This window comes from Gouania willdenowi, chromosome 14 (genome assembly GCF_900634775.1).
Source record: "Gouania willdenowi chromosome 14, fGouWil2.1, whole genome shotgun sequence".
In the NCBI taxonomy this organism is placed as follows: domain Eukaryota; kingdom Metazoa; phylum Chordata; class Actinopteri; order Blenniiformes; family Gobiesocidae; genus Gouania; species Gouania willdenowi.
Genome location: NC_041057.1, coordinates 19,392,619 through 19,420,014, shown reverse-complemented (window position 1 = coordinate 19,420,014; position 27,396 = coordinate 19,392,619). Strand labels below are relative to the sequence as shown.

The 27,396-nt window shown below is 39.0% G+C and overlaps 1 protein-coding gene across 8 annotated transcripts in view; it reads right to left on the bottom strand.

Moving 5' to 3' along the window:
- Nucleotides 1-12,437: 12,437 nt before the first annotated feature.
- Nucleotides 12,438-27,396, bottom strand: part of LOC114475258 (unconventional myosin-XVIIIa-like) — a 93,879-nt gene continuing 78,920 nt past the window's right edge. For 7 of the 8 annotated variants that reach the window (XM_028465943.1, XM_028465945.1, XM_028465937.1 and 4 more), the window contains 3 exons: nucleotides 18,927-19,049; nucleotides 16,498-17,948; nucleotides 14,172-14,307 (listed from right to left, as the gene is read on the bottom strand). In XM_028465943.1, coding sequence (XP_028321744.1) covers nucleotides 16,511-17,948; nucleotides 18,927-19,049 — 1,561 coding nt within the window. In that variant the 3' untranslated portion in view covers nucleotides 14,172-14,307; nucleotides 16,498-16,510. Of the gene's footprint in view, nucleotides 14,308-16,497; nucleotides 17,949-18,926; nucleotides 19,050-27,396 lie in introns of all 8 variants that reach the window. The other variant, XM_028465944.1, reaches the window with a different exon arrangement.

Here is a 27,396-nt window from a genome sequence, read left to right as displayed (position 1 = left end):
AACCGCCCGGATCGGCTGAAGGGGCTACACTCTGTTGAACCAAAACAGAACCAACGGTGGCACGTCCTGCTGCATTGCTCAAACAGCACCTCCAGGTCCAACCCTGACATCTTCAAGGTACAAGAATGAACTCTCATCAGCAACTTTCATCTACAATAGATCACATACATATTTCCATAACTACAAACTTACACGCATTAACAACATGCTACACACACAGTACATCTCATTCATGTTTGTTCGTCTCCCCCTTGTCCGTCCTCCTCTCTTTGTTATGAGCTCTCTTTATTTTATTCTTTAGTTTTATGATTAAATATTGAATATGTATCCTGCATTTTTATTCAATATTTAGTAGATTAGCATCCTTCTAGATTAGTGATTTCACTTTATTACGTATAATCCTCACTTTTATTAGCCTAGAAATGCATTTTATCATGATTTAATTATCCCATTTCAATTGATATTTTGACTGTGTTAATTGTTGACTTTTGAATAAAAGGTTAAACATAATATTTGATTCCTCTGATTCATTAAAGCTGTGATGATGGTGTAGATGTCTGGTAGAATTCACTTTTCCCTGGTTTCACATTGATGAGTTTAGTCTAAAAACTTAGACATATTTCTCCTGTTAAAAGGAGTGGCACCCCGCAAATTTGAAGTAATATTAATAATCATAATTAATATTCTCAGTTATATAACCCATTAATAATAACTCATCTCATCTTCCTACAGTAGTGATAACAATATTCATCATTACATCCAGTAAAAATTTTGTATTGGATAATGCATGGCATAAAAGGTGATCACATTTCGATAATGGCATGCAGCTCACATTTCGAGGCCCAAACATTGTAAATGTCAGGGATTTGTCACTCAAGATTTAGCCCCACATGGCAAACGAGATGGATCTCACTAAAAGGAAAGACAAAATTACATCAGTGGCTTCGACAGACTCATGGCTGAAAATCTCAGGGTGTATTTAAGACAACTTTCATATATATATATATATATATATATATATATATATATATAAAACACTATTTGCATTCCTTTTGCAGCTACTGCTTGCCCTAATTTAAATACATCACAGTTGCAATGTGATTGTTGCTTCTGTTGCTTCATTCAACTGTGTCTTCAAATGGCATTAACCACTTTCTCTGGAGTTTGGAGTAAATTTTAACAAGGTAATGCTTTAATTTAGCGAAAATGAAAAGAACCGAAAAAAGCAAAGATTGGTTATCCTTGGATACTCGAGTGACAGCACATTGCAGTTTAAATTGCTGGTTTTGTGAAAAAATTCTTCCACTTATATTCGCACTTGTTTAGAACTGAATCAAGAATTGGCTTGCAAATTCATTCAATCTTTTTTGTGCTTAAGTTGTTTTTAAGTGACTCTTTTATCATCTTTCATGTTGATGCCAAATGAAATAAGTATTTTTCATTATTGCCTTAAAGAGAAATATCCCGTGCATTCAGCCGGCACTTGGAAAATGACTTTTTTTCAGCAGCTTTAAAATCTTTGTGGCTTTTGTGACTATATCTCACATTTTTTAGATATTGCCAGTAACTTTTTGTCCCAAATATGATTTTAAGAAAATCTGGTGTTTCTGGTGACTGTTACTCCTCTCACTGAGGCAGCTGATGTAATGTAATGTTTAAGGGTGTAAGAAAATAAATGTTTTTGGCGATATATTGTAATATTTCACTGCGCGATTATTGCATCCATCCAAAAAATGTCATTGTGTGTATTTTGTAAGTAATTTTGTATATTTTTGCTGTCATATTGAGTTATTGAACTAAGGTTAACAGTGTATCGTCCCACCTCTAGTTCATACTGATGAGGTGTACCGGATATCGGGCATCAAGTAAACAGTTGCTGCCATAGGCAAAAATTAAGATTGTTTAATTATCAATCACTGGCTAACTATCTGTATCTTGGCACTTGTCCTACCGGATGTTTACATGATTTGTTTCGTTGAACATGATGGTAATAAAACACATGATATTACAAACAATGACATAGTTCAGTTACTGTTATTGGTTGGTATACAGAGTTTCAGAGTAGGGCTGACTCTGGGTGCAAACGTTTCCGCTGCTTGGCAACGAGAATACGCAAATGGATGATGGCGAAGCCTCAGATATGCAATACAATCCAGCAGAGCTTTACACATTAATTTTCACAACATGCATGCCAAGGCTTAATAACAATCGCTGTACAAAGCCAAATGGTCACTGGGTGTTAGTGTTGATTTAAACAAACCCACATTAAACAGGGAAAATGTTTCTTGGATGTTGTTTGAGTTCAGTGTTTGAGTAAAATGACTCAGTAAACACCCAGGACTTCCATCTGCTCACTGAGTTATGCCTCTAAACTCTGTAATTAGATGCATAGTTAATTCCTGCCATGTAACAGTTTATGGCTGGGCTGGTTGTGAGTTTGCCGGTAACGAACACCAAGCTGTCGTCAAGTCACGATTTTATCTCTTGGCACAATAATTTCTGTGTTGTGATGAGTCAGGAACTGCCACTAAAGTCACATTGCTTTCTTTAAAACTTTCTTTATCTTCTGAGAAATCGAAGCACTTTAAATATGATTCTTCAATAACAACCACTTCTGAGAAGTCTGAAATAATTGCAAACAAACCCCAGAGACAAGCTGTGTAGATAGTGATGGCAGCAGCTTTTATGGAGTACGTGGCTCCCTGGGTGGGGGTTGGTTCTGGAGCTTCAGAAACACCAGAAATTGATCAAAACATGGAAGAGGAGGTGAGTAGGAGAGTGAATGGCTTAGAAAAATGTGATGCATTGTGCTGTACTGTGTCACAAGCCTTCCATTAGTACTGTGTAACTCTGTGGGAGAGGACTGTAGCACTGAATGGTGAGCTACAGTACCTTTGAACTGCATTACTGCTGCTAAAGATAATTATCATACACCGAATAAAAAACACTTCAAAATACTACAGGTTTAAAAGAAGGTTTTAAGTTTTAAAAGATTTAATCTGTGATTCATACTTAGAGGAACACTTTCTTTATTTGATTGGCAGTGCTACATTATAATGCATCTGAAAGCCACACAGGAGCAAAGTGTGGGTGGAATATTTTTTTTTTCATCTCTAACAGGTGGATAGGTGTTAGTTCAAACCAGAGAGTTCGAATTTATTAATAATGCATGAATTACCTGCAAACACTCAATCACACTTGGAAATATATATACAAAAAAAAAGATAATTCAAACAGCTCAAATACAGTGTTTACCTAAGGGTTATTTTGCAATTTAATAATTTACCATCAAATTTTACAAATTAAAATGATGAATTTGATGTATGTGCATTTAAATAGAACCCAAGGAACATGTGGACAATACAATCGTGAACTATCTAAATGGGCAGTGGTGGCCTTACAAATTGTAAAATGTTCTTCATCATAAGATCACACTATTTACACCACAATGCAGCCGTTGGTGTTGCCCATTGCCACCTACTGATGTGGAGAAGTATCTACAGCAAATAATTGTAACAGGTTATCAGATTCTGTACATCTGAATGCTTGTGTAGAATCATTATTGGAGAAACCGACTTGATAAATGGGTAGGCAAACATACACACACACAGCCAGGCTTGTGCTCTATTATATTTGTAACCGCGTAATTGGCAATTCGACATATTTATAATGAAATTGTAATTGAAAAAAACTAATGGTTATTTACATAACCCCGGTTCTCTGAGTAATATGAGTGCGATGTCTCCCTATGGGATATACGCCTCCGCGTCATATCTCACAAGCCATTTCTTATTACGCCAATCCTGATTGGCTGGTGAAATGTATTCATCCGCGACAGGTAGTCCCACCTACTATAAGTGCAGTGGGCGGAGAATACAGCGCCATTCAAATAACCAAACCTCTTCTCACTCATTCAGCGAGAAGGGCTGTCTGATGAGACATCTCACTCATATTACTCAGAGAACAGGGGTTATGTAACCTTTATGGGGCGGATCCCAGGAGACAAAGAGCTGATCGCTCCTCCTGCAGCTCCCTGTCATATCCGCGTAAGCGTGCACAGCGCTCACCAGACACAACAAATGAGGACGCTGCTCACCCTATGAGGAAGAGAAGGCCGTGAGGTCAAAGGGGAACTCGAGCGCAACCATCCTCACATCGCCCGGGAAGAACTGAGTGCATGATAAGTCCACTGACAGTGCATGGATGTCACTGACACACTTAGCTGACGCTAGTACCAGTAGCAACATTGCCTTCAGGGACACAAACATCAAGTCTGAACATCCGATCGTTTCTAAAGGAGGACATTTAGGTCCCTCCAAAACCACAGCCAAATCCCACGGCGGACATAGGGAGGAGTCTGCGTGCTTCTTTCATAAAACGAACGATCAACGGATGCTGACTCGCAGTTTTATCTCCAAAGCTCTCAAGCAAACAGTCATTCAGATATGTGGCCAAGCGGATGCCCTGCCAACTCAACCGGGGCCACCTTTGGGCTCAGTGAAAGGCCAAAGGGGAGGACCCAGTATTCGTGACATATCCTCTGGAAAGCGAACCGGAGGTACTTTCTGAGTGGAGGATACTGTATATCGAAATGTGGAAATAAGCATCTTTCAGGTGGACAGACGTGAACCAATCATTCTGCCGCACCATGGGCAGCAGGGAGGCATGCATAAGCATCCTGAAGCTGTATTTCCTGAGATACAGTATCTGTTTACAGCATGTAAATCCAGGAGGGCGAATCCCTGAACCCCCACCGTTTGGGGACCAGAAAATACCTGGAGTAAAAGCTGCTCTGACAGTGTGGGAGAAATGACAGAAATCGCCCCTTTGTTTAACAATGAGAAGATTTCTTCCTGTAAAACACGAGCTGACTCTCCCAGGGCCTGAGTGTAGGATGACGGCGAAACAAGGAGGGACAGCTGCGAACTGCTGTCTGTATCCTACCGTTATTGTCCTTAACACCCAAGAAGGGGCTGCGAGCTCGACCCATCTCCTACCGATGGGAAAGAGAGTGGATGCCTGCAGCAGCCCGTCCACTGAGAAGGGCCTGGACCGCGGTGCGGTGGCGCCCTCTAGTGGAGAAAATGTGCCAGTGCCCCCGAGGGGAGCGACGTCCGCTCTCCCCGAGGTGAGGCGTGTAGGTGGAGACCCCACTGTCCCCTGCTTGGGGGGTGCATGGCCCACCGACCGAGAGGGAACAGCTGGCGTCGCCGCCACACTGCTTATAGTGTCATATTCTGCTTTTTGGTGATTTTTTATTTGCTGCGCCCTCGGCCATTGGCCTGGGTGCATCAGCGGGGCACACTTTATTTTGGAAGGAAAAACACGAGTGTGGGTGCGTACTTTTGGACACTTTTTCAGAAGGGGAACAGCCGGAACCTCCATGGAAAAATGTCCTTCCCTCCCGGAACCGATAAACAGAGTTGACAGGCAAGCACACAAACGATTCCTAGGAATTGGATAACTGGGAACCGAGACTGCGACTAAATTGGTCGCATATGCAGCTATTTTTTCAGTGTGTGCAAGTGAAAATTTCATCTGGTCACATCAGTGACATCAGATTCATTTAATCGCCAATGTGCCAGTTAAATATGCATGCTTTATGTGTGGCAAGAAATTAGTAATTACCATGTGTTAACCACATGATCATGTGTTATCAAATGTATTACTTTTTGAGGCCTTCTAAATAATTGACTAAAAAAAATCTTTTATATGACATTGTGTTCATGTAAACTGAGATGCGTAAGAATTTGAAGATGCAAGATACTGTTTTATTTCTTGATGTCGTTTTATTTTAAACTGTTTTAAGTTGCCATTTACATGTTCAAATCAAATTAAATCAAACATTATTCTATATAATTTTAACTGTATAGAGGCCACTGCTTGTTGCAGAAAAACTTAATATTGACACTAAGACCTTAAAACATTTTGCAAATATATCTTGAGTCATTGTCAATCTTTACTTCGTACAATACTATGGTATGTCAGTTAAGTCAAAATACATGGCTATGCTGTACAAAGTTGGTCGCACCAGTGCCACCACTGGAAAAGTTAGTGTAGAACCTAGAGAACCCATCCCTATCATCACACAGCTCCGTCTGATATGCCGTGAGCAGCGACAACACGTTGAGGGCTCTGACTGAGAGTGCCGCAGCCTTGTAAGAGCACTCCATCAGGGCTGACTGTAAGCGGTGAGACTTGGCAAGCAGGCTCGGTGTCTGGGGGGACACAACAGACGGCCGGGGAAGCAGGTGTGCTGTGACTAGTGGTTCCACCAGGGACATGCAACGCAGGTCCAGGCTCTCCATAGCCTCACAGTCGAAGGACGAAGCACCCGGTACCGAGCTCCTGATGCTGAACGACTGGTTCTTCCAGGAACGCGCCACCTTGTCGAGCAGCTCTGGGAAGACAGGGAGCATTTGCTTTGCTGAGAAAAGATATCGACGGCAACGTCCAGCGACGGAATCCAAAAAGGGTCCACCTGTGTAACATATGACGCGGAAGCATATATCCCATAGTGAGACATCGAAAACAATGTAATGAAAGAGAGCTTTTTCTTTTGTAATCGAAATTGAATTGTAATTGAGTTCCGATAATTGTAATTATTATGGAGATTCTATAAAAATGGTCAATTTCTATTTAATTAAACGCAAACCTGTGGAACCATGTTACAGTTCTATGGTTACACATACGTAGTTAACAATCATTAAAATATGTTTCATATCTTTTATACTGATGGTGTAACTCTGCGCACATCACTATCAAAGAGCGCATCTTTTGCCCGGACATTGAACTGCTTGCCTTTGGGCTCCGACCATATTATCTGCCACTTGAGTTTTCTCATGTTTTAATGGTGACTGTTTATATTCCTCCTGCTGCAAACTGTTGCCATATTATTCTGTAAAATCATTCACTCAGCCATAGCCCAGTTACAGACTCAGCACCCGAGTCCATTCATTGCTATCTCGGGTGACTTCAATCAATGTATGAGAGAAGGGGAACGAGGTGGAGTACAGGGCTTTGTCACATGGAGGGAGCTCAACCATCTACAGCTCATTGTGACAAAGACTAAGGAGTTGATTGTAGACCTGAGGAGAACCAAGAGGCCGGTCAGCCCTGTCTTCATCCAGGGGGACAGTGTGGACATTGTGGAGGAGTACAAATACGTTGGACTGGTGATTGACATTTAACTGGACTGGGGAAAAAACACTGACACCCTCTACAGGAAGGGCCAAAGCCGCTTCTATTTTCTGATCACACAACCCCACCAATTCAACCCATCCCCATTTTCTGTAATTATTATGGGTTATGAAGAAAAGTAGACACAATTTCTCCTTTTTCAATAAAGGTTAGAATCTGTTGAATTTTTGCTGCCATTTGTGCAGCAACAACCAATTTTGAGTCTAAGACCAGACTGACATTCGCACCTCACATAAAAATATGGCTGGCCACACCTCAAATGTATTTATCACAAGGATTAGGAATCAAAATTCATGTTAAATCAACAAACTACACATCCAGGTCTGACCCCCTACTTCTTAGCGACCTGTTTTGTGCCCTAAATCTTAACCCTAATACTTGAACTTTAAACAAAAAACTGAACTAAATATGATAGTACCAGAAAAGTTATCTGCATTAAGTGAGCCACTTTATTCTATTCAGCAAGAGTAGAGGATTAAACAGCTAATGGTAAAATAAAACGTCAAATGCAAATCCTTTTGTCAAGGAAAACTTGTTTTTTTAAACCTACAAAAAAAAAAAAAATTATTATTTTTTTTTTACTTTTTTTTTAGTTTTCTAACATTGGGTTTGAAGGACACCTTCAATCTCTTATCTACATCTCCAGGTCTCTGGGGCTGCAGCACTGAAAGCATAAAAACGGGAGAAGGTGAAAGACAAAACAAATAGAGTCACATCACAGGTAAGAAGAAGTGCTCGAGGCTCTGGTCAAAAAGCTAATTGTTCTAACACTTCAGCACACAAAAAAAGGCCACAAGGTTTACACTTTAAAAACTGTTAGATGTAGTGGCCTGCTCTAGAGTCTTCATTTTCCCGCTTCCCGCAGATGGAAACGACTGAGGCGGAGACACTAAGCACTGAATAGTTCTGAGCACAGCAGGGGGGTGGGGGTGGGGGCATGGCCACCTGCATGGTGTGGAGATAGAAAGACAAATCCAGCATTGAAATTGGTGAGAGACGCGACAACATATTCTTTTTCCACACCAAGGATTTCTGCAATTTGTTCCCGTTGTTTACATGGTGCCTTGGTATTAGAGAGGACAAGAAAATCACAGATTTCCTCATTGCTGTGGATGCTGAAATAGTTTTTTCATAGTAGGTCCCAACCAGGGGAAGGAAAAAAAAGCTTCAATGTTACCAGCCCTTCAGACCTATGTAAAATGTAAACAATGTTTGAGCCTACCTTTGAGCTTCGTTACAAGGACCCACTACTGTGCAGTGTTCATTAGAGGGAAATGATATGTGCAAACAAAGGAAGGCGCCCAAGCAGCACACTCTGCTGCTTCTTTTTTTAATCTTAGAATTGCAAATGAATGCAGCTTCCTCACCGGGTCCCTGCAGGCAGTGTCCCAGTGCCTCCAATCACTGCTTTATTGACAGAAGGCATCCAGCAGGAAACCGTGAGTGCTAATAGTTGAGGATGATTCTAGATAAACATGCCCTCCCCTCTTGCGCACAGCCCGCCCCCACTTATTCCACTGCCTAGCAGGATGGCTTCTAACCAAGGTCAAAATGTGCAGATGTTTGTAGAACAGCTGCTTAAGCAGAAGCTGGTATGGTCTTGTTTAAGAGTCGGTAGCTACTTTGTTTGGTTGCTCTCGTCTCTTGCTTTGATATTTTTAAAATGATGCATCTTTGACCACAATGCCAAACAGCAGGGTTAGGAAGAGACAAGTTGCAAAAAATAAATAGAAATAAATGATGCTCTCTGTAAAATAAAATAAAACTCAAGAAAGTTAAACAAAAACAGTCATTTATAAAGTCTTACTCTTGGTTCAAAATGGAAATTATTTTTATCAAGCATGTTTTGCCTTGGAAAAACAATCTTATTTTAAGAAATTATCGCAACTTTAGATTCTTGATTATATCAGCTAATTATAAGACAAAATGAACCAGAAACAAGATATAAAAGGACTTCACAATAAAACTCAGTAGACCAACAAGATTATTTTGAGAGTAAAGCACTTAAGAATGCCAAGAAACAATAGCAATTTAAGCTTGTTTATTTTCTTTGCAGGACATCGCACTGCAACAATATCTTTCTTTTTTTTCCCATGATGATATTCCATCCATCCATCCCTTCTCTGATCCTCTTGCTTCTTTTTTCAGGGTCGCGGGTTCTGCTACAGTGCCTATCTCCACCTCTCAGTGGGTGTATGGGGGTACACCCTGGACAGGGAGCCAGTTCATTGCAGGGTGACTATGATGACTATTCATGTCAAAACTGGCTTTTCAATTTGTTGGTGAAAGTTTCACCAATATGGTAGTGTTCCTAATCTTCATGTTGACTTCAGCAATTGTTTTAGAAAGTTAAACTAATACAAAATGAGAGCTTTTGTGTCTTGATTAAAGCCTAAAAAATGTGTGTTCTGTTTGAAGAAATTGTAACAATTTTCTCATATTTAGTCTTAGAGAGTTAAGAAATTTGTGCTTGTTTTAAGGATTCTAAGGGCCTGTACTACGAAGCTGGATTTCCTCTCATTGCTCCAACTTCCAGGATTTATTTTGTTTTTACTGGTGTTCTGTACTACAATGCTGGCTAACATCTTACTGGGCCAAATCACCATGGTAACTTAAGCTGAACGTCTAACCTGGTCGGGACCAAGTTATGAAGTGGATAGTACAAAAGTCCTGGCTTTGCACCGATCAGTTCTCTTGTAAAATGATCTGCCCATTGTTAAAAAACCCTGGTTGGTGCAGAACTGACAGCTGCGCTTAGGAAAGATAATATTATTAATGGATAAGTGCAATCCTTTCATTTACCGATAAAATAATTTAGGAAATGTATAGATTTATATCTGATGAACTGATCTACAGTCAGCTGATGAAGCCTGTGTCGGGCACTCTCTGTATCGTGAACAGATCAAGTCATTCTTTCATTCATACATACGCTACACAGTAGTCCCTCTTATCGTGGGGGTTACGTTCTAAAAATAACTCACAATAGGCAAAATCCGCGAAGTAGTCAGCTTTGTTTTCTACAATTATACATGTTTTAAGGCTGTAAAACCCCTCACCACACACTTTTCTCAGACAGGAATTAACATTTTCTCACATTTCTCTCTTGTTTAAACACTGTCAAAGATTTTAAAAAAATGAACCTGTTTTCAAACATACAGCACTTCAGAGTCACACTGCTAGCGATCAGACATTGATACCGAACGCAATCAGAGTCTTTGTTGACGATGATGTCAGGCTGTCAACACGGACACCAGTCTGTATGACACAGCCTTTATAACTAGGCAGGATTAGGAGTGGTGTAGAATCAGGGAGGAGGTGGTAGTAGCAGTTAAAAGTTCTCTCTGTAGCACTGAGCTAGGATAGCATTAGCCGCGAATCACACCGTTTTTTTTCACTGGTGGTTTATGTTTATGAGAAGAGAAAAAGGAGCGTAGCTCCTTGCTTTAGCAGGCAGTGAAACTCACAGAGTTCAATGTGTCGCTGGTGGGCGGTGCTTCGCTTCAAACGCGCATATGAAGCGAACGGGGACATTTTTTGATCCTGCGAACGTTTCATGCGGCAGATGCGTCCGGTGCCGCAGGGGACGCATTCGGTGTGAATGCAGCATTAGCCAATCAGGACGCAGAACACAATGCGCATTCACACGCTGTAAAAAAAAAAAAAAAAATGAATGCATGCAAAACTGCACTGTAAAAAAACAATTCTGCAAAACACTGAGGCCGCAAAAGGTGAACCGTGTTATAGTGAGGGACTACTGTAGTGACGCTGTCAGCTTCAGCAGGAACATACTACCGTTAAACAACGCGCTCTCATCCCAGTGTGTGTGATACTTTGAGGAGGACTACCTGAATAAAAGTCTGTGCTGTAATAAAGTGAAACTGATCAGAGCGCTGTCCCGTTTATCATTTGATGGATTAATATTGTGTAATCTTTTAGGCATTAATGTGTCAGCAGCTTTCTGCCTGTGTTCCTTTCTTCTTGCTTTTTTCTGCAGCAACAGTGTTGTTTTTGGTCTGAATTATGAATTTTAAAGGGTACCTGTAGTGGAAATGTATATAACAAAAAATGTGTTTAAAACACAATTAAAGGATTTTTTAGAACGATTTTATACTTTGCGGTATAAACTATGGAGAGGTGCCATTTCGGTCAGGATATGCACACATAGGCAGGCTGAAATCACCTTACTTAACGTAGTTAGATCTAGCTTTGTAGTACAGAGGCTCTCTGACAGAGAATGTTTGGTTAGGTGAAGCCCACTAACAAAGAAATATCCCAGAAATACTTATCCAGCTTCGTTGTACAGGCCCTTAAATCTTAACCAATTGGAAGATGTTTTTGCTTGATACAAGACATGATTGAATTTGGGATTATTTTTGCTTATATGGCTAATTTTTGCAGCTATCTAAAGTTCAGATAGAGAGATGTAGAGCCATCGAACTAGCAACATACAAGCAAAGGTTTGTGGCCGAACCGTTCTGATAAAACAAGGAGGGTGGCACCGTAAACACAGATCTGCTTGGCTTTGTCAGGCTGATGACTTGCTGCTCCAGTGGCTCGAGAAACAACGTTAAGAGTCAAAATAAGTCAAATCGGGAGCAGAATTTAATGTGTCACAATGTAAAATCCTTACGCATAGAAACATGCAACCATCCAGAGGCTGCACGCAAGTAAAGTGAAATTACAGGAAAAAGCTCAGCAGCCATGAGAGAAGCAGCTGAACAGGCTGTGTGTAGGAATGAGGATTACTGATTAGTTGGATAAATATGGGACGCTTTAAAGCAAAAAGAGTGTGAATGTCAACCAAGGTGACAATCCGAATCCATCAGTCTTTCTGAATTTACCTACGCTTCCCTTATGCAGAATAGAGATTGATGTGGGGAGGAAGACTGTTTGCATTTATTTTTGTTCTCCCTGAACTTGCCCCTAGCTCAGTGTTGAACTGTTGCCGCGCAGTGAAACACCCTTGGCGTGCCTTTCCATCTACACTGAATTAATCATTTCTATGAATCGCCTGTTTTCTCTGCTGACTCCTGGGGGAGAGGATGGGGGAAGATGAGACACCTCACTGGAGTAGATGAGCTGAAATTAATCAAACGCATCACTGACTTGTTTTTGCTAAAACTGTCCTGCCTAACCTGCTTTTCTCCAAATAATTAGCGCTAAAGGGGGGAAATTTACAATAAAGTGCAGCCTAATGACGTCTCCGTGTAATTACGTGGATAGGAAAACAAATGAAAAACAAGGAGCAACATTTATTTGCAAAAAAACAAACAAACAAATTTACCTTTTCAACACCGAGGCCGGTAATCTTATATATAATTGAACCCAGCCTTACAGTTTCTTAAAGCATCATGTGCTAAACTATAACATCCAAACAAGGTGAATAAATTACACTTGGAAAAAAAAAATACATTAACAATTCTATTCAACTCGTCCAACATCAAAGTTCCCATTGCTCTACATTAATATTCAAGTGGGAAAGAAACTAAGAAAAAGACTCCAAATTCAGACAAGCTTATTCTGGGACAGGATATGCAAATAGAAAACCAGACACGAAATCCTCTTCTTTGCATCTGAGCCGACATACATGTATATGCTTCCTCAATCTAATCAACACGCATATAATTAGAAATGCATTATGGGATATCATCTTTTCCATGTATGTGAGCTTTGGACATTACATTCATCTGGATATCAACGAGCTGATGAAAATTAAATTTGCTCCGTTTTGAATCTGAAAGTTTGAATTGGCAATAAAAAAAATCTGTAACTCAAAAGATTATTTAAGAGGTAATGATAGTAAATACGTACTTTATATTCATAGCTTCTGTGACCAGACTATGAGTTACACACACTACTGATACCTAAAACCTATCTATCTTAACTATTGTCTATAATACATTCATGATGCCACAGAAAGAGGAAGCACACAAGGAAAGGAGAAAAAAAACATGCAAATAGTCTGTTTTATCACTTGCATGATCATGACTTTTTATATATAATTTGGCACTTTCAATTCCAAGACCATCATGTATTAAAAATCATGGAATTATATTAGCCAGATTGAACCAATGTGGACAGATACGTCACTATGCTCAGGGAACAATTAGCATCCAACGAATCAGTGTAGGGCATCACAATGCTGTGCATTTACTCTTAAAATAGAAATACAATGGATAAGGAAATGTTCTTTGTCAAATAAAGCTAGAATTTTAGCATGTGAAATTTCCTCTCAATTGAAGAAAAATGACAAAATAGCCCTAAGAGTTCAAGCAATTAGAGATAAAAACAATAATATATGTGCTTTATCCTTCATTACTTCACTTGTCTTAAAAAATCTGTTAAGACAAAATAAAGCTGAACATATTTTCACACATTTATGTGTATTTCGTCTTCATTTTGATATTTCCACACTCACCAGGAGCCAAATTTATACTTATGGCAATATAATTAATTAAAAGGGGTTAATTCCTCCCACTGCGCTAGTCCACATTAATGGAGGAGAGATAAGAGTAATCTTAATAGTTCGTCAGACCTTCTTGAAGTAGTCCTGCCATGGCAGGCTTATCTAAATCCTCTTGGCAGAGCTATCAGAACAGTGAAAGTAGAGAGCAGAGATCTGCTTAAATTTGCCTGAAAAGCAGCTCATACAAAAATAAAGAAGCTGCAGAAAGTTCCTCTGATTTCACTCATTGATTTTGTATGACTCACTTATTCCACAGGACGTTTCAAACGGGCTCAAAGCGTTGGTTTAATCACTAAAGCAGGTTCATTTAAAGGCTGCCTCGGTAGGGGAAAAAAGGCCATAATGAAATGTAAATGTTGAAAGCAGACATTTCTTGTTTGGCTTTTTCGTGGTCCTCGTTGGCTGGGAGGCGGTAATAAATTTCAGTGGAAAGAATTGTGTGTGCATGCGTCCCCCCCCCCCTCCATCCGTGCCTGGTGTCAGCGAATGATAAAGGCTGCCTGATTGCAGGTTACGATGGGATCCCTGCCAATAAACCCTTGCTGTCGCTCTGCCTCAATGACTGCCGGCTGGAGTCTCTGTCCACCTCATCCTCTTCATCAGATCTGCCAAGACTCAGGTGTCTTCGGTACACGGGAGGGCTATAAGGGTCAACACAGATACGGACACACCATTATATCATTACGTGGACACTTACGAGGAGAAGAAAAGAGAACTGCGATGTGGAAAAGCCACATATAGCATTTTGCGCATCCTGGTAAAAGGTCTAGAAGAAAAAAAAACACAAAACTGCAAACAAAAAAGTAGATTAGTAGATAATTGCAATCACAAAAAACACAGATTAAAAGGATGTAAAAATACAACTATTACAAACCAAGAGGGAAATATTTTCACGTTCCACACATCAGTAATAAACTGCTGGTGAGGGTGTTCTGTTAGTTACTGTAAGTGGATGCCTACAAAGTTATATTTTATGTGTTTTACCAGAGTACATTATCATAATATCTTATAATAACATATTGCTTTGCTTTCATGGTAAACTAAATATTTGTAAGGTCCTCTAACATCTAATTTAGATGCAAAATGTACATATTTTATTGTCTCTAAGCAACTCTGTCACTTTTTGTTTATTTTTTTTTATCTTAAATGTAAATCCAACTAAAAGTTCTTGTTACAAAAACTTGTGTAATTCATTTCTTTGGAGATCAGTCTGGACTTAAGTTGAGTACCGCTGACAGTCCATTAAATATAAAAAGCTGGGCATGCTCTAAAATAGTGCAGTAAACACAGAACAAAAGCAACATGTTAGAACGGAGTAGTAAATTTCATGTGATGAAAAATCTGTAGCAACATATTCATGTCAAAAGTCATAGCCATTAATTGAAAATAACGTAAAACTACATTTATCCAATTCTTTTTAAATCTAAAATAGATTTTAACATTGTATTTGTTCGTCTGTATTCTGTGCCAGGTTATAGGGGTTTGCTATTTATCCCAGATTTACAGGTGCAACGCAAGAAATCCAAACAACCTAAGATATGAGATTTTTTTGTAATTTAAGGAAGATTTATTGTATTCAAATATCTTTTTAATGAAATGTAATAGATTGGATTTTACAACTGATTGTAGTTCAAATTTATTGATGCTTGTTGTGGTTTAATTGTCTGCAAGTATCAGTGACGGTATTTGAACAATAACAAATTGCTGTTATGAACCAATTTCTTTCCAACTGAAGCACAGCTGATCGACATTCAGCCCACGAAGCCTGCACCAATTCAAGCAGCCGTGTTCAAATTGAAAATACATATTCATACTTAAGGACAATCGCTCATCCTACTGAGCAACTGCCTTTCTCTTTATAAACAGAAGAATAACTGATCAAAAATATACCCCTAGAATAGATGGCCCCCTTCAAGCTCAATGCTAATTTTAGTATTTTACTGTGAGGCAGAGTGCGTACATCAAACATCTACAAACATGTCACACCTCAGCTGTTAAAAGGCGACATTTATTTCTGCTTTTGCATCATCAGCACTGTTGAAGGAACATTCCCAGTCAGACCTTTTATGGCAGTATCACATTAAAATGTGAGTAATTCTTCTTTTACAACACTGCAATGGAAAAGTAAGTTTGCTTTACAACAAGATACCAATATGTCAGGCCTATATATTGTTCTGAAAGGTGGAGCAGAAGATGCGTACTTCTCCTTCCTAGTGGCGTTTGTATGTTCTTCACAACTTGTACAAACCATGTATGTTAGGTTGCCTGCAGTCTCTAAATCAGTGTTTTTCAACCTTGGGGATCACCTGAAATTAAAATAAGATTGCCTGAAATGTACTTATATTTTTTAAAAATGTAATCACTGTTATTTTTCAAATACACAACAAATATCAAGTAACTATATCCTATACTGAAACATTCTCAAATATAAATCTATTTCAAATGAAATGGAAAATAAAAATATCTGAGGTGGCGTGCTTGGTGCACTAATCCTGGCTACTCTGTGTTTGTAGCACACTTTAATAAACATGATAAACTAATTATAGAAAAATAAAATGTCTCTGCGGGTCGCCGGACATATCGAAATGTTGGTAACCTCTTCTTTAAATTGTCTATAAAAGCTAATAATCATATACTAGTGAAGAAGTATCCATAAAATAAAACTGTCCATATCAACTGAATGGTAAAAATAAAATATTAATCAATGTTATCGATCAACATAAATGACAAATTATCTGCCAGAAACTCCAAGGCATCAAACTGTATTAGTGTGTTAGAATGTCCCAAGTGTCCATGCCAAGTTCGTGGGTTAGCATCGTGCCAAGCATCACCTTTCTGTCCGGATCAGTCACTGTCAGGTTTGTAGAGGTACTTCATTACCAAGTTGTCCATCTTCTTCTGCTTCTTCTTGGTTTCCTTTTTGCTCGGCGGAACTACGGCTTCCTTCTCATCATTAGTTGTTTGCTTCAGGCCTCTTTTAACACTGCTGGAGCTGCGGTAAGAGAGGGTTGATCCGGATGAGGACGACCCAGACGACTCTGACGAAGATGACGAATCTTCAGACTCACTCACTTTTTTCTTGGATCTCCTCTTGGACTTCTTGGCCTTTTTACCTCTGGATTTCTTTTTGCTACGCTGGTCATCAGAGGATGATGATGATGATGATGAGGATGATGATGAGGAAGAGGAGTCTGATGATGATGGTAAAACGTGAGTTTTCTTCTCTTTCCGGCTGCGGGAGCTACTGGTGCTCAGGGTGCTGGCCGGCCGGGTACTATAATCTATTGTTGTGCCTGATGAAGAGCGCAGCAGACTAGAGGTGCTGCTGCCACCCAGTCCCTCATCCTCTCCCCTCTTCCGGCTGTCTTCACTTCCCTGACCTTTGTTTTTATTCTCTTCCTCACCACTTGATTCACTGAGCTTGCTGCGCTTGAACTTAATGGGTTTAAAGCTGAGCACCTCATTAATGGCAGCCTCCAAGTCAGGGTCCAGGTAGTTTCGATGGGTGACAGTTTTTATGTCAGATATGTCTGGAAGATGACTTTCTGAGGAGCGGGCTTGAGCCGGAGAAGACAAGCTGCGACTGTGGGAGCGGGGGCTGTAGGATGAAGGCCCCCCTTCACTAAAAGCCAAACTCTGACGATCATCATCATCATCATCATCTGCATGCAAACCAAATTCACTGAGGCCGCAACTGCGGGCAAGGGACAAGCGAGAGCTGCTGCGTCGTTCATCTTTCCAGGATGTGCTTCGGTGTAGAGATCGGGGGCTGGTGTGGCTCACGCTGCTGATAACTGACTTGTTATCATCATCTAGGTCCAACATGCTTCTCCTGGTGGCCATCCTGCTGGGTGCCACTGAGGACACCACAGACTCCTTGTCCAGTTCGGGGCTATTGCGCGAAGTCCAGCGGGAATCCAAGCCTTTCCTGGCTCTGCTCGTAGCTTCTGAATAGGCCATGGAGATGACAGAACCTTTGTCATCCAAGTCCTCCAGCTGCTGATTCTTCCTCCAGTCCTCGGACGGCTCACCAGACTTCGACTTGGCTTTTCGAATGGAGCCATGGTCCAGCCTATCAGGTTTTTCCTTAAGAGTGCTGAACAGGGAGCTCTCGTCACCCGTTCCTCCGATGGAGTCTTTAAGGTTGGTTCGTTTACGATAGCTGAGGGAGCTCATAACAGAAACTGACCTGCTTGGTTCTACGTCCTTCACATCTTTATTGCTGTCGCTCATCTTCTCATTACCATCTTTCTTCTCCTTGACATCTGCATTAGCTGAATATCTAAAATATTATGTAGTAAAAATTACACCAAAAATCACCAATAAAACACAAATGTTTAAAGAGCAACTAAACCCCTGCTTTCTCCTGACCTGCCATTAGGAGGGAAACTTAAAAAATGCCTTGATTATGGGCGGGGCTCCTGGAGCAGTTAAGACACACCCAGTCTATCCTATAAAACCTCCCATGAACAATCTATGCTATGCTAACTAGCTACTCATTACTCAATATACCTCTCTATTCACTCTTCTCTCAATCCAACCTACTCAGCACAGATAGTAGAGCCCACAGGTGCTAGTTTTTATAAAAGGGGCGGGGCTTGGTTTGTGAAGCAGGATGGTCCCAAAACGTCACATGATCTTGTTCTCAGCCAATAGCAAAAATCAACTGTAATAGCTGGGTTTCAACCCAAATCAAAATAGTTTAACTAAAATGTTGAGCGTTAGACCAGGATCAATCAACAGCACTACTTCACACTTCACACCCAAATACATTTGCATTCAGCAGAAATTTGGGGTTTAGTTACTCTTTAAATACATAGGAAAAGTGCCAATTTCTGCAGTTTATTGAGTTAATTTAAGCTTTTTTCCCCATTTCTAATGCTGAACTGTGAAAGGATGAATCTGCTATTTTCACTTTTGTCCTTTGGGACAAGGTACAATTAATTTCCTGTGGCTCTTGCTGTTATGCACACTGCACATTATGGAAACAAGAGGCAATCAACAGGGTGAAGATCTATCTAAATGACAGGGATGTCATTTAGAAAGCATGCAAACTGGCCATGGGGCATCTTAATAAATATGACAGCAGAGGCTTTCCCATTACGCCTTCTGTCATTAGACTGATTACTGAGAATGAGAGAGATAGCACCTAAACACAAAAAATACTCAACCTTCTGCTGCAAGAAGTAACTGTAGAGCTTCTTGAGGCAGAGATAAACCTGGTCATCAAACATGATGGAAAGAGAATGTAAGCACTAACCTGCTGCTCTTTAGACTTCCCTCATCAGACAAGGTTTTGGTGGAGCCTTTGTTCTTTGAGAGCCAAGACTTAACACCATCCACCCGATCCTCCACCTCTGAGTCGGTTTCTGTGTCATCCGTGCTGAGAAGAAAACAAATTCTGCTTCAGTTTTTTGGGTGTCATAACGTGTCAAACTCAAGGCCCGGTGACCAAATTTGGCCCTTTAAAGCAGGGGTGTCAAACTCATTTTAGTTTAGGGGGCAAAATACAAACCAGTTTGATCTCAAATGGGCCACAGGTTTTGGGTGTGAAAACCATCCATTTCCACAATAAAATGCCCTAGTTTGCACTTGTAAGTATAAATGACATATAAAGTATGTAAGACACCAACAATAACCATGCAGTAGGTGACAGTTATCAGTCCCTGTAAGATCTTCACTTAAATTTTCTTTCCGAATTTGAGTTCAAGACGTGCTATGCGGCAGGGGCCACCAATCTTTCTGAAATTGTGAGCTACTTCATAGGTACCATATAATAAAAGGGCGACCAGTTAGAAAATAACTTCTTAAAACCACATTTGGTTACATACGATTTAATTAGAGGGTAAGATAATAAGGAAGGCTCGCAGTAACTTAAAGAGGTAGGAAACACTTAATTTCTCCTAATTTATGCAATTGTTTCATTTTCATTAAATCTTCACCTTGCCTTTTTAGAAATACATACGGTATATCATTTATATATATATATGACATAGCACTGATCATACACCAGACCTGCAATACTTCGAACACATCTGTCACATTGTTTCAGAGAAAATACAGATTTAAAGATGGTTGAATTAATACTACAACTTTACAGGGTTTCTGCGAATCCTTAAAAAGTCTTAAAAGGCATTACATTCATGAATCTAAAAATAAGGCCTAAACTGTCATTAAAACATCTGAAATCAATGTTTAAACAGTCTTAAATTTTAACACACAAGTATGATTTTATTATTTTTTTTTTTATGTATGAACAACATGAGAAAATGTCAATTTAAAAAAAAATTGCCTTTCCAACAAAGATTGTTCTTAATGGTTTTACAGTTTTGTATTTTTGTTGATTTCTGGCTATATTTTTAGTCATCTTGTGATTTTGGAGTGATTTTGATTATTTGTCCTTTTTTTGTGTGTATTTTACTGTCATTATGTGTATTTTTGTGTTAACTTTGTCGCCAGTTGCACGTCTGCTCTACAAAAAAAATTACCCTAACCCGAATTAATTGATGACTTTTTTCCTCCAATTATGTTTACTGTGAAGTTGGTGTGAAATTTAATTTCAAATGGCAATAATCTTAAATAGTCTTAAAAAGTCTTACATTTAGTTTGACTAAAGCTGTAGGAACCCTGATTTATCAGCAGTATTTAACTCTACTAAGTACTGACTACATCGCTCATATTTATCTTTGTGAGTTTGAATCCTGGAAAGTAAATCAGATTTTAGATGGAGCTCATTGGTGACTAGAGCTCCTGAGGACCCCTCACATGGTCCATGCGGGCTACCTTGTGCCCGCGGGCACCGTGTTGATAACCACTGCTATAGAGCATCTAATTCGGCCCATTTGTAGATATTTGTGAGGGCTCACAGTTTTCCCATGCTTATATCCACACAATTTTTCTTCAAATTAGTCCTCAGAATTTTCCCAAACTAAATTAAAAAAATGGTTACAAAATCAAGGAAATTAAAGTGAAGATACTGTAAGGACTTATATTTGTCAATTTATGCTTGTATATTGTTGTTGCCTTACATACCGAACATTTTGTTTTTTACGTGGAAGTAAAAACTAGGACAGAATAATGTTGAAATTGCTCATTTTCCCAACCTATAATCTGCAGCAAACTTGAATTCAAACTGGACTGGATATGGTCCCTGAACTAAAATCGGGTTCGACACCCCAGTTTTAACCAAAAGATGTCCATAAATGTATTAAATCTTTATTACCATAACAACAGCTTTGCTAAAACCTTTTACGTGCCATAACACATTAAGTTAGTGTGATGCAAGGCAGATGGGAGAAGCTGCTATTAAACACTCATGATGCAGGAAATTCAGTGATGGTTCATTTTTGTTCGTTGTTTTATCAGTTGAACAAACAAATGTGAACACTGTGCTCAGCGTGCCGTTAAAGCTCACGGAGTTGTAATTAACTGGTTTTTAGGTCACTGGAATCTGTGTAGCATATCACCTGCCTCTGGTGATTGTTATTGGAAAAGAGACATGAGACGGCGTTCACAGTCATATGCCAAGCCTGACATTACAATCAATAAACATAGACCTTGATGTAGAAGCACAGGCAGAAGGTCAGTCCTCATTAATTTCCTTACGAATTTCACCAAACAGCGTGAATTGTAAATTCTATTCTCCTGGACGTGTGGAGTGTCATGACCTCAGTCAATATTATCCTCATGGTCAAAAACACATTATAGGAAAAATAACTCATTTTTCCCTTCTAACCTCAACACTAGATATACTGCCTCCCTTGGCTGCAAAACTTGTTTTCACATTGTGTGCAGACAGTTTTAAAATTGCACAGGCATCCATGTGTTGTGAAGGCCTAAAATATGTTTGAGGTATGTTGCAGAGGGACAGTGTCAGAGAAAATTAAATTCTCCATGATATAGTTCCCTGGTTTTAAGACAACATACAGCAGAAAAAAAGGATAACAGGCCCTGCTGTGGAGCAGCAGTAAATTTTAGCTCTCAAATAACACCAGACCTTACAAATATTTATGGTCTTCACACAATAACTTTCAGCGCAACAGGTTCCATCAATCTAAAATATCTTCCTCGTATATAACTCAATGGATATATTTCACCCAGTGTCTACAGTTAGCTGACTACCAATAAAAATGAGAACTAGAGATGCGGCTAACAGATCGTTCTTTGTAGACAAGCTTATCTTTCCCGGTCATGAAACAAGCTGCAAAAATGCTTACAACGCACAAACACAATATCCAAGAGGTATGAGATGACAGCCAAACTGCTGAGCTTTATCATTCGTCCACGTACCATATGTGCTTCCCACAGAACAACATACTCTCTCACTTTGTCACAAAGCTTTGTGTTACACATTGAATCTTTTTTTTTTTTTCCATAGAGAACAAAGCGTTTTCCTGCACCTATTGTTTTCTTTACCGAATACTGTCAGGTAGGGAATACATGTGAATTATACGGTAATCTGCAATGTTTTTGGAAGCATATTAAGGGAGACATCAGTGAGGGCAAAGTTTGTAAATTAGGATTTCGAAACCCCCCAAAGTAGGGATGTTTAATATTAGCTTTTTGACAATATAATGTCCAGCATAGGGCTGGGCAATACAGTATATCGAAATTCAAGATATAGAGTTTTCTATTTTGCCGATATAGAAATATACAATATTCCCTATATCGATATATATACTGTATATATTTTATAGCTTATTTTGTTTTAAAATACTTGTTTTAAGAGTCACTAGTGCTTTTGCTACTTCTCAGAACAGCTTTAAAAGCACAGTTAAGTGGATTGATGAGTGCGTCCTAACCCAGACCTTCCTCGAAACTTCCTCCACGCTAAAGAACTCACTCACACATGCTGTCCCTTACAGGAGAAAAAGTCAAAGGTGGCACATTTTGTGCAGCTGTTTGTTAAAAAAATATGCCTGTGTTATTGTAACTCCCTACTGTCTGGATGTCATAGTAACTCACTAAAAAGTCTCCAGCTAATTCAGAATGCTGCAGCCAGAATACTAACTGGAACAAACAGGAGAGAGCATATTTCTCCAGTATTGGCTTCCCTTCAGGCTTCCTGTAAAATCTAGAATATAGTTTAAAATCCTCCTGTTAGCCTACAAAGCTCTACATGATCAAGCTCCTGTGTATCTTACAGACCTATCGTCCGGGCAGAACACTCCGCTCTCAGTCTGCTGGTCTTCTTGAAGTTCCTAAAGTGTCTCGAAGTAGAAGAGGAGGAAGAGCTTTCAGCTACCAGACTCCTCGCCTTTGGAATCAACTTCCAGTCTTACTACAGGAGGTTGCTACTCTCACTACCTTTAAGGCTAAACTCAAAATCTACTTTTATGCTGAAGCAGATACGGTATAATAGCATTAACTTAACCGCTACAGCGGACATGGGCTTGTCCGTAAACGGTTGCATTTACAGTCCTTGGAGTTTCTGTTAGATTACAAAATAAATGGGAAGAGATTCAAATTCTGATGTAGCTGGTTATGATTTACAGTCTGCATAAACAGGACTGAGTCATAACATAACCTAACTGCTAAAGCGGACATGGGCTCGTCTGTTAACGATCGCATTTACGGACCTTGGAGTCACTGTAAACTTACCAATAACTGGTAAGAGACTCGTCACCTTTACAATAAGTGCTGGCTAGGCCACTGGGAGTGAGGCCCAAGGCCAAGGCAGGCTGACTTGATAATAATGTGTCATGTTTTTCTGCAGTCAGTGCCTTCTCCTCGTCCTTCTCTCTCTGCTCTATTTCAGGTGTCGTGAAGCTGATGATGGCAGTTCCTGATCTGTGGTTCATGGCTCAACTAGTCTGGGACACTCTGATGTTCTCTCTCTCTATCCTGTTCTGTTGGTCCTTCTGTCCACTAATCCCAACCAGTTGACGCAGATGGCTGCCACCTCTGAACCTGGTTCTGCTGGAGATTTCTTCCTGTTAAAAGAGAGTGGTTTCATCCAACTGTCGCTAAATGCTTGTTCATGTGGATCATGTTGGGTTTTGTATTTCTCATTATGAATTTTATATTTTGATAAGCACATTGAGATGACTTTGTTGTAATTTCCGCTATGCAAATAAAGTTGAATTGAATTGAATATCGTATATCGCCATTTTAGGAGAAAAATATCGAGATACAAGTTTTGGTCCATATCGCCCAACCCGAGTCCAACACTTAATTTTATTTTTGAACAGATCTTGATATATACACATCATATTAATCTCCATTAAAAACAGGTTAAGGCTACTTGTATTTTAAAATGTCTGATCTTTAACCCTCACCAAAAAAAAAAAAAAAAAACATCCCTGAATGGATCAGAATCAGAATTTCTTGAAACCTACTAATACTTGGGTATTTGGTTCAATTGTTTAATCTACTTTCAAACTCATATCAATAGTCTGCTTGCTTGTTGCTAGGTTCAGAATTGCTTTTTTTGTAATGCAATAAATCATCATTTAAATACACTGCAAAATATACCGTTGTTAAAACAACCTTTCTCCCAATCATGGACTATGGAAAAGTGACCTACAGATTTGCCTCAAAGCAACTTCTTAATTAAATGGAGAGAATTTTTCATAATTCCATCCGTTTTGTCCTTAATATCACTTTTAACACTCATCACTGTAATCCGTACTCTCTTGTTAACTGGCCTTCACTCCACATGAGACGTCAAAGTCACTGGTATCAAACAATCTATTAATCTCTCATTGGCAGAACCTCTCCATATCTACAATCACTACTTACCATCTCCACCACTAAAGGCAATCTACACTCTACTAAAATGATCACACTGGATATCGCCAAAGGCTGCAGCTCGTTTGACCGTCAATTCTTCCAGTTCGCTGCAACTCATGACTCAAACAAGTTAAAAAAAAAAAAACACTAAAACTGGAACTTTTAATTAACACTTTACTTTTAAAGCAATGGGAAAGGGCAGTCTTTCTAACCACTAGACTTGTTTTTGACATCCTTTCCCATGAAATAGTTTGGTTCTAACTCTTTATTTTTATATAAAAAATACTAGTCTTTGTACTTTTATTTGATTATTTTATCTGTATTAGCCCTTTGTTTATGTATTGAATCATGTGTTTGTTAAATGTATTCTGCCACTTGGCCATTTCTCATTGCAATAAGAATTTGTTATCGATGATTAACCTGGTTAAACAAAGGTAAAAAAAAAAAAAGTTATTAAATGTAATCTAATAAACATCACTTATGCAAAATAAGTAATGACAGTAATTTAGTAATGAAAAAAGTTCCATTTTTGTTTTTATTATGTTGTCTCCAACAACAGCACAAATAATTTTTAATATCTGTGGAAAAAATTGCATTGATGCGGACCGATATTACATTTCATGGCGAATCTCAAGTCTTATATTACCCTTGAGTATATGAACAAGTCAGTCACTGATTAGTCAGTATACGCTTGACGACACTGTCACTACAAGGACATTTTCACAGGATTTAGAAATAGCCATTGATGTCAAAAAGGATTATTTATTTTGAGGTAAATTAGTGAGAGACTGTCTTCTTCTGGGAATTAGACTTTCCAAGAAATCCCATTTTGTTGTTTTTTGTTGTTGTTAAAACTGTTGGGTCAGGTTCAGCTATTATGTGAGTCATTCATTTTCCACTTTTTCTCTCCTTCAGTAAACACGAGCAATAAAAGCCACCAAGCCACCCCCCCAACCCCCAACACCACCTACCTCCTCCAAAAACAGAAACATAATGGATTCATTAACACTAGTGAGTGATTACACATGTTGCCCATTTGTCAGTAGTGTGATACAGTGACATTTTAACATGATACATTACACAACAAAATACTGAAACCAGCCATCAGCCAAATCCTCTCCCTCTCCTCGGATCTCTCAAACACACGGGCGCGCGAAATAAAAGGTGGCTTGCAATTGAGTGCTGTGCAAATGGTGTCACAAACGATTTGTCCTTGGCCTCACACTGCTAGCTAACCAGTCCTGAGGCTCGTAGATACAAACAAGCTCCAGGACTTTAGAAGTGAACATTAATCGCTTCTGACAATTGGCCTGCACTGGTTGTAAATCTTTGTCACAAATGCTTACCCTCAACATCAAATCTCGTATGGCTTTGTTTTATCAGTTTAACACCAATATGATGCAAGTATACAACTACATCTTTATGCAATCTGTGAGGCAATTATTCAAGTAGTGAAGGGGCTAATCATCACATGACTGCTAAAGCTGAACACATGCTACTTGTCAATTCAGACATGTTGGAATGAAACACAGCCACAGCAAATCAAAAAAAGATTAAATGCAGAGCACAGCCAATGTACCACTGATAACACAAGACAATGGCATAAATATAATGGGATGTTGCAAAAGGAAATTGTTGTAAATACTGGTGATTGTTTTTATGTACTCAGCTGAGGGTCTTAAATAGTTAAAACACAAAATTAACTCAACATCAAAATTAAAAATGATACCAATAATCACAGATGATTTTACAAGATTGACTGGTGAAATGTTTCAACTAGCTAAGTATTTCATAGCAATGACGAAATGTGATTGTGTTAGTGTTTCATCCCATTAGCATAGCAGAGAAAAATGTCTAGACCAGACATGGGCAGCTGGCAGCCCAAGGGCCTAATTTTTTGACAACAACACAAAATGACAAAAAGAAAAAAGGCAAGAACATCACACAAAATAACAAAAATGCAAAAAACTAAGGTAAAATAACATTGACAACAAAAAATGCAGAAAATGATAAAAAAAAAAAAAAAAAAAAAGAACACCACAAACATTACTCAGAAAACCCACAAAACAACAAAAAATACAAAAGGTGAGAAAATTGTACAAAATAACAGAAATGCACAAAATAACACTAAAACAAACAAAACAAACAAATATAGAATAAAAAACATACAAAAAGACTCCAAAAACGTACAAATTAGGATCATAAATACAAAATGACAACAAAAATATAGAAAATGACAACAAAAATACACAATATTACAACAGAAAGACACAAAATTAGAACAAACAAAGCAACATAAAAAAAACACATAAAATAACTCCATATATAATACACAGGCCCCTTGCTCTTTCCTGTGTTAATGCTCAGATTGGTCATTATTGTTAATGCTGACATAAATGTTGTTGATGTGGCCCTCGGATGCAAAAATTGCCCATCTCTGGTCTAGACATAAGAAAGCACTGTGATGTTACCGGGACAGTAAACCTCATGCAAAAAGCTCAATTCAATCACACAGGTTTAATAGTGCTTTGTTAAGAAAACAGAGTACAAAAATGCAGTATTGGAAAAAGTTTGTTTTTGTGGCACAATGGTAAAATAATTCAGTTCAAGTTTGCATTTAATCTTTTATTTTACAAAACAAACAACCAATGTGCCACCAATTGTTTTTAAATTACTTCACCTTCCTCTAAAAAGAGAAAACAATCCCTTGAATATTACGCTGAGCCTGACTATATACAAACATGTTCAGACACTTGGTACCACATTAAACAAACTGAACCAGTGGGGTCCAACCTGTAAGCACAGCTTTTATCTGAGATGTAGAAAAACAGACACTGCTTTCCATTCGATTTCAAATTACCTCTTGTTCCTGTGCCACAGAAAACCAAACAAACTGAAAGAATGACGAATGCTGCATTATTGTCTCTTGTGGCTGAAATGTGTGCAAGGAAAAAAAACAAAACACACAGCACCCAACTGTAAATGAGAGAAGCAAAAGA